The following is a 13,851-nucleotide window of genomic DNA, read 5'->3' as shown; positions in this document are numbered from 1 at the left end:
TGTTCCTAGTATCCAGGGAGGGAGAGGACGATATCACTCCCAGTATCGCAGGGGGTGTACACCTCCTTGTGATATGGTTCCCTATATCCTGGGAGGGAGACGATGATACTAGTGGCAAAATCGCAGAGGGTGTACACACCCACTGTGATATTGTTCCAAATATCCAGAGGGAGAGAAAATGATATGACTCCCAATATCACAGGGGGTGTACATCCTCCTGTGATATTGTTTCTTATATTCAGGGGGAGAGGATGATATTACTCCCAATATCGCAGAGGTTGTACACACCTCCTGCAATATTGTTCCTAATATCCCGAAGGGGAGAGCATATTACTCTCAATATGGCAGTGGGTGGTACACCTCCATTGTAATATTGTTCTTAATATCCATGATGGGAGAGGATATGACTCCCAATATCGCAAGAAATGTACGGCCGCCTGTGATAGAGTTCCTAACATCTAGGTGGGGAGAGGATGATATTACTGCCCATATCGCAAGAGTTGTAAAACCCCTTCGATATTTTGCATACAGTCCTGAGGGGAGAGGATATTATTCCCGATAGCGGAGAAGGTATACACCCCCCTGTGACACTATGCTTAATATCCGCATTGGGAGACGATGACGTTACACCCAATATCACAGGGGATGTACACCCACCCTGGGATATTGTTCCTTATATTGAGAGGGGGAGAAGATGCTATTGCTCCCAGTGACGCAGGGGCTGTGGCTGTACACCCCTCCTGTGATATTGTTCTTAATATCCTAGGGAAGAGAGGATGGTACTACACCCAATATCTCATGGGCTGTACGGTGTCCGCTCAGAGATGTGTGGGGCTCTCTTACACAAGTAACTCCTTCTCTAACTTTAGCCACATGCTGGTCATCCAGGGGCCTCCTAAAATCCAGGAGTATAAAAACCAGTGGAATTTCTGAGAACCAAAGATGGCGCATGGCTCTGGTTGGGCTGCCACAGGCAGTTTTGTGAAAAGACAGAGATGTATTTCTCATAGTCCTGGAGTCTGGAGGTCCAAGGTCAAGGTGGGTTCAGGACTGGCTCCTCCTAAGGCATCTCTCCTTGACTGTCAGATGGCATCTTCTCTTGTGTCCTCGTGCGGTTGTCCCTCAATAGATGTCTGTGTCCTGATCTCTTCTTACAAGGGCATCAGTTCTAATGACTTCGTTACCTTAATCACCTCTTTAAAAGGCCTATCTCCACATACAGACACATTCTGAGGTCCTTGGTTAGGACTACAACCTGGGAATATTGGGGTATGCAATTAAACCTGAAGCAGATGGGGTCTTATAACCTGTGTCACCCAAGCTCATGCCAGAGCCCCATGAGGAAGCCCCAGGTGCCCCCTTTGATATGGTTTAGCTGTGTCCCCACCAAAATCCCGTCTTAAATTCTCATGTGTTGTGGGAGGATGGAAGTGATAATTTGACAGCAGAGAAGACAGTTGCTGCCAGGGAGGGGAGAGGGGACTCCAGACCTCCGAAGGTTGGAGGGTCCCAGGCCCTGGGCAGAGCAGGCAGCCCCACCCCTGTGACACCCCTGAGGATGGCTCAGGAGTCGGAAAAGGTGGAATCATATGTAGAGGCTGGTTGGGGAGATAGGAAGTTGTTGAATGAGTTTTTAAATGTTTCCATCAAAATTCTTACTGCACCCTTGGTGTTGGTGGGGACCAGTGGCTTCTCCATGTGCCTGGCTTCTTCCTGGCTCTGACTCTGGGAGCCTGGCCTGGCCTAGGGCTGCTGGTTGGATTCATTGCTGGCAGCAGGTAGAAGGTGGAGGAGGGAGAGGAGCTGTCCTCAGTCCTCTCTTACTCATGCCTGTCCACGTTAGCAGCCCCTCCCCAGGCATCCCTTGCCCATAATCTGGGGAGTGCTATTCTCACTTCCCTTGGGCCCTGCCCACCGATCTCCAAAGAATCCCGTCAGTGACTCCTTTTAATCACCTCTTTGCCTGTGACAAAGTCTTCTGGGACCTCCTGACTGATACAAGGGGAAGCCTGGCTATCTGTGCAACTTGTAAAAGTGAAGTGAGTCATTCACACTGGCATGTATCTACAAGTCACACAGCTTTGCAACTGGAGTGACTTTAAGCTCATCTAACCAAACCTTCCATGACAGATGAGGACACCCAGAATCATAGGATAGAAGTGACTTGCTCCCATCTGGGTCCGCCACGCTGAGACTCAAGCGCAGAGTCTAGCAAAGCACACTTCGTCCTCCCTTAGAAGGAAGATCCTACCCGCACGGCTTACCTCCAGCTACCCTAGGTCCCCCCACTCTCCCTTAGAGGGAAGTTCCTGCCAGCATGGCTCACCTCTACCTACTCTAGGTCTCCCCCACCCTCCCTTAGAAGGAAGGTCCTGCCAGTATGGCTCACCTCCACGTACCCTAGGTCTCCCCACCCTCCCTTAGAAGGAAGGTCCTGCCAGCATGGCTCACCTCCACCTACTCTGGGTTTCTCCCAACCTCCCTTAGAAGGAAGGTCTTAGAAGGCAGCACGGTTCACCCTCTCCTAACCTAGGTCTCCCCCACCCTCAGAGGGGAGTCTTTGGGTCAGTCACAAGACTACTCCGGACATCTGTAAGAACAAATGGTTTCCAGCACAGTCCTTTCCTGGGGTCTGCATTTTCCCTCTGGGATGCTTGGAAGTTGAAGGGGTCAGGCAATTCAAGTTCTCCCTGGTATCTCAGGGGCCACTGACACACAGGAAAATGTGCTGCTCTGCTCGCTGTTTGACTTTGATGGATGCAAATTTGTTCTAAATGAGCCTGACATTCATTAGCATGTAAACATATGTTACTGGTGGCGGCTCGCAGGGCCACATGCTGATGGATTTTATGGGCTGCCCCCGCCGGACATCACCAGGCTGCCTGGGTCTGTGCTGCTTCTGGCTGGGTCTGTGCTGCTTCTGGCTAAGGCTCCAGATGTTTTGGTGCACTGTGAAGTAGACATTTTCGCTACAGGGTTATGTTTTTTTCCAAAAAAGAAACACAGACAAATCTGTGAAAAGAACTTGAGTTTATGCGCCGATCTACTGGAAGGAGACTCTTAGAATGTCAGCTGCTCAGTGTCTGCTTTGACTCCCGGGCAGTTCTCTCTGTCCTGTGGCTCAGATTCTATGGGGCTGAATTATACATTTGATTCCAGTTCTGCTCAATATTTCCCCACAAGTAGTGCTGTGGATGCGACTGATGCCTTTAGAGATATCTGCAGCAGGAACAGTGCAGAGAATACAACACGCCATGCTAAAATATTTTGAGCTGAAAGCAATTAAGAAGCGCTCTGGCCTTCCCTCTAGTTTCTGAAAAGCACACAACATAATCATATTATACAAAGACAAAAGTGCCCTTTCTCCCCTCTCTGCCAGAAAGGACGCAGCTCAATCTCTGTAGACAACTTCAGACCCTTATTCAGGAAACAGCACCAGAGGAATTTACACAAAAATCTATCATTTATTGGCCTTCCCACAATTTGTTGCCCCCAATGACCCAAAGTCCTTTTACTTTGTCTTGGCACTTCTAGAAACATTTATTATCCTTGTTGAAGATGTTATATAAAAGAAAGGTCTGAGCTGTCTCTTTGAGATTCCCTCATTCCCTGTGTATCTCTCATGTATATATGAAATATACATGCTAATAAACCTCCGCTTGCTTTTTTGGGGGTTCATCTGTCTTTTGTTATAGGAACCCCAACCAATGAAGCTAAGATGGGTGGAAGAAAAGATTACATTTTTCTCCCCTGTAGTAGCATTATTCTAGCAATAGCATTATTATTATTTTTTTTTTGGTAGATTTCTGTTGAATACACACACACACACACACACACACACACACACACACACACACACAGAGCAATGTAAAAAGAAAGAAGTGTGGGGAGTTCTGATGAAATTTTAGGTCCCAGAGATACCTAAATATGTTGAGAAGTTGTCTTTAAACATTGATTTTTTTCCCACATTTATTCTCATATTTTTGATATTTTTTTCTTCTGAGATACCATTTCTAGATTGTTTTCTCTACATTTCCTTGCAAGTCCGAGAGAGTATGCTGGTTAGTAGTGTGTCCAATGCACTACCTCTGTCCTTGTCAGTAAAGAAATGTAGAAATTGAGAGGGATGTGAGAGTCACGCTACACAGAGATGGAAACACAGATAGGAGGTAAGTAAAAACACGTGAAAACCCAGCATTTCTGGAACTCTCACCTACTCCTGTGCCGATATTCATCCTTCAGCTCTGCCTCCGTTCTTCCTTTCTTTTCTCATGCTATGGGGTCTGCTTTGGAGACGTTATCTACTTTCATTCTTCCAAAGTCAAGCTTCTAGCTTTGGTTGGAACTGCAGACCCATTTACTCATTCAGCAAATACTTTCTAAGCACATGGATAGTCACTGAGAATACCGTGGTTCACCAACATGACCGTGGCCCCTGCTCTCACGAACCTGCAGCCTGATGGGGAGAATGGGCACTAATAAGACAATCACTCTAATGGGTTTCTGATGAAGAATTCAGGAAAGCACACCAAAGAAAGGGAAGCGGGGTTCTCTAAATTTATGCTGTAAAAGAATCTGGCGTATCTTGGGATGAGAGGTAGAAAACCGATGCATTCTGGAAGGTATGATCCCCTTGCAGTCTGGAGAGAAGTAGAGGTTGATTGTTGAGGGCGGTGGAGTGTAGGGACACCACGGTCTAAACAGAGATGGGGGTGCTGCAGAATGCCTCTTGCAGCAGGAAACAGGCACGTGCAAGGAAGTAAGCACGGGAGAAAGTGGCACAAGACAAGAATGAAGGAAGGCAGGCAGGGGCTGGGAGATGATGGTAGATGCTTTATTCTCTTAATAACAGCAACAGGATGCTGTTGAAAGCACTTGAGGGAGGTGGGGAAGTGGGTATGACATGTTTTGTGTTTGTAAAATTATCACATTGTCTTACCAAACTATACTCCCTATTTTTTAAATTTTACTTTAAGTTCTTGGATACATGTGCAGGTCTATTACATAGGTATACATGTGCCATGGTGGTTTGCTGCCCCTGTCAACCCATCATCTAGGTTTTAAGCCCTGCATGCATGAGGTATTTGTCCTAATGCTCTCCCTCCTCTTGCCTCCAACCCCCAACAGGCCCCCGTGTGTGTCGTTCCCCTCCCCGTGTCCATGTGATCTCATTGTTCAACTCCCACTTATGAGTGAGAGCATGTGGTGTTTGGTTTTCTGTTCCTCTTTTAGTTTAGTTTGCTGAGAATGATGGCTTCCAGCTTCATCCATGTCCCTGCAAAGGACAGGAACCCATTCTTTTTTATGGTTGCATAGTATTCCGTGGTATATACGTGCCACATTTTGTGTATCCAGTGTATCATTGATGGGCACGAGATATCCTCTTAACATGTGATCCAGCTATTGCACTGTTCAGTATTTATCCAAAGGAGTTGAAAACTTGTGTTCACAGAAAAACCTGCACACGGACATTTATAGAAGCTTTAATCATAATTGCTAATTTTATTGCAGCTTTATTCATAATTGCTCAAACTTGGAGGCAACGAAGAAACCAAAATGTTCTTCACTAGGTGAGTGGATAAATAACCTGTGATATATCCAAACAATGGCATATTCTTCAGCACTGAAAGGAAGTGAGCTGTCAAGCCATGAAAAGACACTTAGGAACTTTAAACATGCACGGCTACACAAAAGAGACCCATCAGAAAAGACTAAAGGACATTCAGAAAAAGGCCAGACTATGGAGTGAAACTATCCGTGGTTCCCAGGTGTTGGGAAGAGGGAGAGATGATGAGGTGGAACATGGAAATTTTTAGGATTTTAGTGCAACTGCTCTGTACGATGCTATCATGGTGGATACATGTCATGACACCTTTGTTCAAACCCATAGAACCAGCACCAAGACGGAGCCCTCATGTAAACTGTGGACTCTGGGTGACAATATGTCAACGTCGGTTCTTCAATTGTTACAAACGCTCCCTCTGGGCAGGAGAGTTTTTAGTGGGGGAGGCTGTGCACGTGGGGGAAGGGAAGGCATATAGAAGGACTCTCTGCACCTTTCCCTCAATTTTTCTGTGAAGGTGAAACTGCCTAAAAGATAGTGTATTTTTTAAAAATAAAGGAAAAAAAGGAAACAAAAAGTCCTCACGAAAATCAAATGAGAAAATGATCACACTGGGTGCTTCAGGTCAAAATGGAAGAACAGGGGCTGTATTTACCATCCCACCTGATGACTTTTTCCTCACTGCTTTTCAGCATTTTTTTGGAGTCTAGTCAGTGCAATAAGGCAAGTTAAAATATATAAAATGCACCCTTATTAGAAAAGATTTAAAACTATCTGGATCTGCAGGTGACGTGATCACCTGTGTGGAAAATCTCCTGAAATCACAAAAAGCCACTAAAACTAATAATAATAAATTACTTACTAATAAGTGAGTTTGGAAAGCTTGCAAGATACAAGCTAAACACATAAGCAATATCTCTTTATACACTGGCAAAGAAATAATTGGAAATGGAAATTTACAAAGCAATATTATAGCACATCAAAACATGAAATACCTCAGACTAAATCTGACAAAAGATGTGTAAGATCTATACACTGAAAAGCAGGCAGTGATGTTGAAATAAATTAAAGAACTAAATAAATGAAGTGATATATTGTGTCCATGGATCAGCAGGCTCAATATTGTTAAGATGTCAGTTCTGCGCTTGTGGATCAGAGGTTTAATGCAATTCCAATCAAAATCACAGCATGATTTTTATTTTTATTTTTATTTTTCAGTAGAAATGAACTAGCGGATTCCAAAATGTGTCTGGAAATTTAAAGAACCCAACAGAGCTAAGACAACTTGGAATAAAACGGTGGAGGACTTACCTGAACTACCAAGATAGTGTGGTATTGGTATAATAAGAGAAAACTGGGTTAATGAAACCTCCTAGAGGGTCTAGTAATAATCTCACAAACATGTTACATATACGTAGTAGATTTTTGAATAAAGGTTCAAAGACATCAAATTAGAGAAAGGACGATAATGATAGAAGGATTAAATACCGTAGGCCAAAAAGAGAAAAAAGAGCTCCTGTTAAATATCTTCACATTGTTGTCACTCATGCAATTCAATTCACATTTTGTGTGTCTAAAAGTTGAGCAGACTTCTTCATTCTCTTTCCCCAATTCACTCCACAGAGATGCTGATGTCTTTCAGTGGAACTTGGAAGTTTGCTCTTCTTCTTAAAATGACTCTCTTAGATACTGTTTATGCAAGAAGTTGTGGGACTGTAACTTACAAATACTGTTCTAAACCTTGGAATCACACGTTCCCCTTTTTCTCTACTTATCGTTTCTAGTAAGTTTCCCATTTCCTCTTTCTCCTTCATATTTACACTGCATTCCTTTTAGTTCAGGCTTTTGTTACCCCACTTGATCTCTTGATGTGGTCACCTGAATGCCCTTCGTGTCCCAGCCTCCTGGAATCCTTCCTTCATGACCCTGCAGAACTGCCCTCCAGACCCGCAGGTGTGACCCGGAATCAAGGATCTCAAAGCCGAGTGGGATCTGAGAGGCTATCTAGACCAATCCTCCATTACAGACGTAAACCTTTTGATGACTTCACTTCAGAGCCCAAAATATTTGCACTGCAGGCAGAATCACCTAAATCACTTAATGTGATGTTCAGTCTTCCCGTGGTATCTTCCTCTCTGCATCTCCCTACTTTCGGTCAGCCATTTCTCACTCATGACACCGAACCCTTCATTCACATCACATTATTGTTCTTCTCCACACACACACACACACTTGTTTTCTGCCTGGGTTTTTTGTTATATTATTCCCTCTGCTGGAACTACCATTTTCCAAGATCTGACTACAGAATTTTAACGTATTCCTCAGAATGACTCACATATCACATATTCGACCAAATGGCTGCAGATTCTGTCACCTCCTCTCTTGTCCTATGGCAACATGGAGAATCTTCTTCTCTTAGCCAATAGGATTTATCATGGTCCTTCTTTATCTTAACAATAGTTTAGCAGGACTGAGAACTGGGAAGTAGATTTTTCTCCCAGGGGTGAGCACTGTCTTAGTTTAGCAGATCTCCCTGGGTCTCCACTCTGGTTGTAGAAAAGCAGCCCATAGGGCATGGTGGGGAGGAGAAGAAGGGGAATTAAGCTGTGGTGCATGAAGATGGACAGTTGTGACCCGTACTCCGGGGTTGGGAGTTGAGGCCACTAGGAAGGAGAAGCTGTAAGGATGAAGACGAGGCATAAAAAGTGATGCAGGCCGGGTACGGTGACTCATGCCTGTAATCCCAACACTTTGGGAAGCCAACGTGGATGGATCACGAGGTCAAGAGTTCAAGACCAGTCTGACCAATATTGTGAAACCCTGTCTCTACCAAAAATACAAAAATTAGCTCGGTGTGGTGGCACATACCTGTAGTCCAGCTACGCGGGAGGCTGAGGCAGGAGAATCACTTGAACCCAGGAGATGGAGGTTGCAGTGAGCCAAGATCATGACACTGCACTCCAGCCTGAGTGACAGAGCGAGACTCCATCTCAGAGAAAAGAAGTGATGCATAGTAACAAGACTGCCCGAGGAGAAAAGGAAATCAGCAACCTTCTCCAGGGTGGGATAGCTGAAGACCCTTTAAGAACAAAGGTGTCTACTTTCCTTCTTAGGATGCTCTATCGTGATTTAATGAACCCCTCACAATCTACTGTATTCAGTATTTGGCATGAGTCAATTTAGGGGAATTCTAGAAAACATAGCTGGCTGTTATCAGGTTAATGTAGATTGGGAGGAAGGGAAAAACCCCAGGAGCCACGTAGGAAGGACAATACGTGAAAACAGAAGAAACTTGGAGTCAGTTCACCCTTCAAACAAAATCCAGTTTCCAGAAGACATTGTGAGGGCTGCTGGGTCTTCCTCACCTGCAGATGGGGGATTCCAGATACTTATACTTGAATCTCACAGGATGGGGTGATCACCACCTGCTCTCAAATGGGATGAGTTACAATATCTTCTATCGGGAGGCAGTAAATAAGAGGTTAGGTACACGTCTGTAGTCATCACAATTCTGTCAAGATTGCTATTTTTACTTCCATGTCATAGATGGAGAGCATGATGCTTGTGGAAATGATTTGCTCAGGGTCTCACCATCAAAAGTGGCAGAGGAAAGATTCCAACATGTTTTAAAAGCTGCAAACTGAGCCGACTCCCATCCATGCTGTCATACCGACTGAGATTTCAATCCTCCTGAAGGCAGGAAACTTATTCCATTTGCTTTTATACTCTCCATAACACTAATGAGCAAGTTTTGCTCAAAGTAACACGGAATATTTTGCTGACTCAAGGGGTAAGAGAAGAGACTTAAATGACACCATCACAAGTCAACATTCAAGGAACAGAGACATTTAGCATTAGCTGTCTCAGTCAAATCAACAAACATGCACATTTATCCTTTACATGGGAGTAAGACAGCAAACACAATTGAAAAAATGAGCCAAGTGTAAAAAAAATGTGTCACAAAGGGATGGATTTAGACAGGAGAGCAGTGAAGTAGGTTATAAAATGGTCAGCATAATCCATTTTAATGAATTATTAGCTGAAACATGCAAAGCATTTAGGATTTCTGGGAGAAGTGTACAAACACACCAAATGTTTGTCCGACATTTTCTTCACTGCTTCTGTCTTTCCACAGGGCTAGAGATGATGTTGACCAACGGCCTTGGGAGGAGAGGTTGCAGCTGAGCCCACACCCTCTCAAACTCCTTCAGACTGTTTCTGTTTTTGTAGACTACTTTACCATTAACAACAAATCCTAAGATTTAATCAGTACAGCAGTCATTGGCCAGAGTTCAAATTTCTGATTTGAAGGAATCTGCACTCTGCCTGCCAGGATCGACTATTAATGGCTTCGTCCAGAGAGGAGCTATGTCTTTGCTCACTACAGAACAGTATTGAGGCTTCGAAAGGGGTATTTTGCTGGTCACCTCCTGGTCATCCTTCTGCTCACCAAGAGCAGATACTGTTCTCAGCCCCTTACATTTACAAGGTCGTTTAATTCTCACATAGCCCTTTCAGATAGATGCGACTATTACCCCCCTTTTACAGAGGAGGAAACCGAGAGGCAGAGGACATAGGTGAATTGTCCCAGATCACAGAGCTGGCTATGGAGCTGGGACTTGCACCCGGCCAGCCTGGCTCCAGAGTTCACTGCCCTCCTCCTGTACAGCACGTGTGACCTGCAGTAATCACCGCCCAAACAGGCAGGCACTGCGGATAGCCAAGCACACCTCTTCCGACTTCAGCACGGAGGAAGGTTCGTTTTCATTCTGGTGTTCAGCTCAGTTAGGACTGTTTTTATCACAAGGACGCACAACCCAGAAAGCTCAGTCACGTGCCGTTGCCTTCTACGGTCATGGTTTTCTACTTTTTGGCCCCATTTTCCTGAGGACTTGGCCTGCTGGGACGTGAATGATGCGTTACTACTGTAGAGACAGAGGTTCAGGTCTAGTGGCACAAACAGCGACAGACCCCATGAAAATGCGGGCGCGGCCCCTCCATCCCAACAGCCTGGATGGCTGCTCCATTCTGCTCCCATCACACACGTCCCCACCCAGCCACGCCCCTTCTCCTTTTCCCTACTGGATTCATCAAATCAAACCTCACTGTCCTTGGCAAATGTACAATTAATTTACTTACTGCCCAGAACAAAAGCGCACTTCCAGTTAACATGACACCCCTGCTGTAATAGAACAGCCTTAATTCAGACATGATGCAGGAGGGCCGTCCTGGAATCGGCAGCTGTTTTCTGGGGAAAGCCTCTGTCCCACCTGAGTCCCACCTGAGCCCGACACTTGTGCCACACTATCCCCATGGTGTCTGAAAGCTCCATGAAGACAGGGTCACTCTGACCCCTTCACACCCACAACGCCAAAGAGGAGCAGGTGTTCAGGAAAAGTCTCCTGCTAGTGCTGAAGACAGGAATACTTCCTCGTGGTGCCCAGAATGTCAGGAGAAAACAAAGCACCATGTGGACACCTTCCAGGTGAATTTTGGAACGACTGTACCGCATGCCAGTCATCCTTTTACAGAACAAAACCAATACCGGAAAACATGTGTCGCCCGCAGAGAGATGGTCCGTTTGACGGCTTACAAACACACCTACGTTACACTGAATTTGCCTCAAGCCACCGTCTCTGTGCTAATGTAAAAAGTCTCCATAATTAACTACTAGCCTTTTTCATCTGGTGCTTTTTAACAAGCAAGACAGTCCTGTAACACTCAGGCATTGTTGAAAACGTCAAATGGAAGCCTAGAAACCTCTTCCGTGCAGCTTCACTGCAAAGTATTTTGACGTGAGCCAAATCGTGCTATTCCTACATCTCCACAGGAAACTCAAGGCTTCATCAAGGAAATGCAGCATGATTTCTGCTAGGCACAGAAATTGTTGGGGGGGGGGGGCATGAGGTTGAGGGAACATTACATAGAAACCAACCCCGATAATCACCTGCATGAGAGCCACACTGGCCGGCAAGCCCCGGTCGGCTCAGTCTCCGCACAATCACAGGCGTGAGTCCTGGAGGGCAGACACCTGGCACTGCTGACCACCCCAAGGTCGTGGCCTCTGCCCCTTCTCTGCTGCCCATCAGTTCCAAGCTTCTGGCAACACCGCCTGCTGCCCCCACTGCCTCATCGACTCTTCGTGAAAAGCAAATGTTGCCAGGATAGCTTATGAGTACATTTGCCAGGAAAGCAGCTCCGATTGATGCTGAAACCCCGTTCTCACACCCCTGGCAGCTCCCTTGCCCCCGATGTGCACATGCTTGCAGCTCTGACCTTGCTCAGTGTCCACACAGGCTCTGTCCCCTGGAGAGCCAAAGGCAGACTCAATGTTGAGTCAGAAATACACAAAGAGGGTGACGATTACGAACTGCCTGCCCCCCAAAACACAGGTTGAAATCCTCACCCTCAATGTGATGCTGTCAGGAGGTCTTTGGGAGGTGATGAGTTCCTCAGGCTGGAGACCCTTAAATGGGATTTGTGCCTCACAAAGGGGTCCAGCAAATCCCTCACCCTCCCATTGTATCAGGGCCAGAGAGAAGGTATGTGCCAACCAGGAAGGAGCCCACACCAGAACCCACCCAATAGCACCCTGATCCTGCCTTCCAGCCTCTAGAACTGTGAGAAACAAATTCCTGTTGTTCATAAGCCGCTCAGTCAATGGTGTTTCGTTACAGCAGCCTGAGCTGCCTGAGATGACGATGCTCACCGTCCTAAAGAAAAGGCTACTCCCCTCTCCCAGAAAGAGGGGTTTAATTAAAATCCCTGTCTCTCCTCGCGGCCACCACAGATCTCACTTCCCCACCCCAAAAGCCAGCAGTTGCTAGGATTAAAGGAAAATGAGGATTGTTTTAGACCAGCCCCTCCATATCGGTCTGAAGCCTGTAACTTTGCCCACTTCCACGGTGGCCGTGTCACTGCATTGCCCATGTCAGCTCTGTGTCTGCACCGGGTCCCAGGCTCTGCACAGACTCCTCTAGCTGGCCATCCAGCACAGCCATTTCCCCTTCTGCATTGCAGGCTGTCCTTTGATATCGAACTCCCACCTTTCTGCAACCCAAGGCCTTCCGATCCAGACATTCGGGGTAAGCTCAGCCATGTACTGGAGTCGTTGACTCAGGTAACCCAGGCCCAAGACGTTGGCACCAACCGTCTACTGGCTGTGGGATCTGCATAGCTACTAGCTGCCCCAGCCACACCAGGGCCCGGGAGGGGAGGCAGAGGAACCTGTGAAGCTGCCAACAGCCATATGGGAACAGGGGCCCCTGGAAGGAGGAGGATGCTATGGCAGGAAATTCAGAGACAGAAACAAAGAGCCGCAGGGCTGGACAGGTCATGGCCAAAGCCTACACTGCTGAATTTTCCAGGTTTCTGAACTCAATCGCTGACCCACACAGCACATGTTTCCTGAGTGCTGACCCCACGTGGCATTGGATACGGCAATAAAGCAGGACTCCCACCTCCCCCTTCCCCAACACATACACAGGGCCTCCGTCCTGGCGGGAAATCAGGCCTGGGCGCCCAGCTGGCACAGCGAGCCTGGGAAGGGGGCCGTTTCAGACGGACAGTGGGTGCAGCCTTGCCAAAGCCCAGCAGTCACCTGCACTGCCACAGCCAGGCTGAGTCCAGATCAGCCGCACAGAAACCTGACCCGCTCAAGGGCACGGCTAAGCTCATCAGGGACAGACACCGTCTCCTGCTCATCTCCAACACTTTCTCTGCATGTCTAGTTACACACGGACAACGCAGTCTCAGAAGCACATCAGGCCTCCCCCTGCTCCTCTCTGTGGTACCACTGATGGGGAGGGGCCGGTATGGCCGCGAGGTCGCATACCCACAGCCATACCACGCAGGCCTTCGACGATTATTTCTGCCAAAGAACCCTGCTGCGGCTTGGAGCACACCATGGTGGGCGGGAAGCTCCACCCGGAGAAACAGCCATGCTTCTCCCCAGAGCCAACGGAGGGCACCCCCGACCCTGCATTCAGCAGATTACTTACATTCTGGAAAACATCTGGGTTAATGGGGAACAGTAAAATGAAAAGGTCACACTAGAAAGGTTAGAAGGCTGTGTGAAGTCTCAGGAGGTCCAAAGGTTTCTGAACCAAGACTGCTGCGGTCAACGAGCTTACAGGAAAAGTTTCCACACGGGCCTTCAACAAGCAACACTCAGCAGGGAGGAGCCACGTTCTGCGCAGAACCTCAGAACCAGAACATCGGACACCACAAAGTCACATCAGAGCCAACAGCAACTGAAATACAGCGCTCTCCTAAGATGTGTGCGTCAC

At 46.9% G+C, this 13,851-nt stretch overlaps 1 protein-coding gene and 1 long non-coding RNA gene across 13 annotated transcripts in view; one reads left to right on the top strand and one right to left on the bottom strand.

Annotated features, from left to right (window-relative positions):
* Positions 1–13,851, bottom strand: part of LOC139361532 (uncharacterized) — a 157,821-nt gene that overhangs the window by 22,068 nt on the left and 121,902 nt on the right. Inside the window, exon 3 of the long non-coding RNA XR_011619084.1 lies at positions 1–13,851. This exon is cut by the window's left edge and continues 19,390 nt beyond it. This is a non-coding gene — a long non-coding RNA (uncharacterized lncRNA).
* Positions 1–13,851, top strand: part of LOC139361531 (disco-interacting protein 2 homolog C-like) — a 63,688-nt gene that overhangs the window by 21,871 nt on the left and 27,966 nt on the right. Inside the window, exons 4-5 of one of the 12 annotated variants that reach the window (XM_071090128.1) lie at positions 5,512–5,570; positions 6,785–6,918. The exons of 8 other annotated variants lie outside the window; for them this stretch is intronic. In XM_071090128.1, the coding sequence (XP_070946229.1) occupies positions 5,512–5,570 (59 nt within the window). In that variant the 3' untranslated portion in view covers positions 6,785–6,918. Of the gene's footprint in view, positions 1–4,004; positions 4,122–5,511; positions 5,571–6,781; positions 6,919–13,851 lie in introns of those variants that run through there. 3 more of the 12 variants (XM_071090127.1, XM_071090124.1, XM_071090126.1) reach the window with 3 other exon arrangements.

Source organism: Macaca nemestrina, unplaced genomic scaffold (assembly GCF_043159975.1).
Source record: "Macaca nemestrina isolate mMacNem1 unplaced genomic scaffold, mMacNem.hap1 Scaffold_57, whole genome shotgun sequence".
NCBI classification, from domain to species: domain Eukaryota; kingdom Metazoa; phylum Chordata; class Mammalia; order Primates; family Cercopithecidae; genus Macaca; species Macaca nemestrina.
Note: the sequence above shows the minus strand (reverse complement) of the source record. Positions and strands in the feature narration are given on the sequence as shown.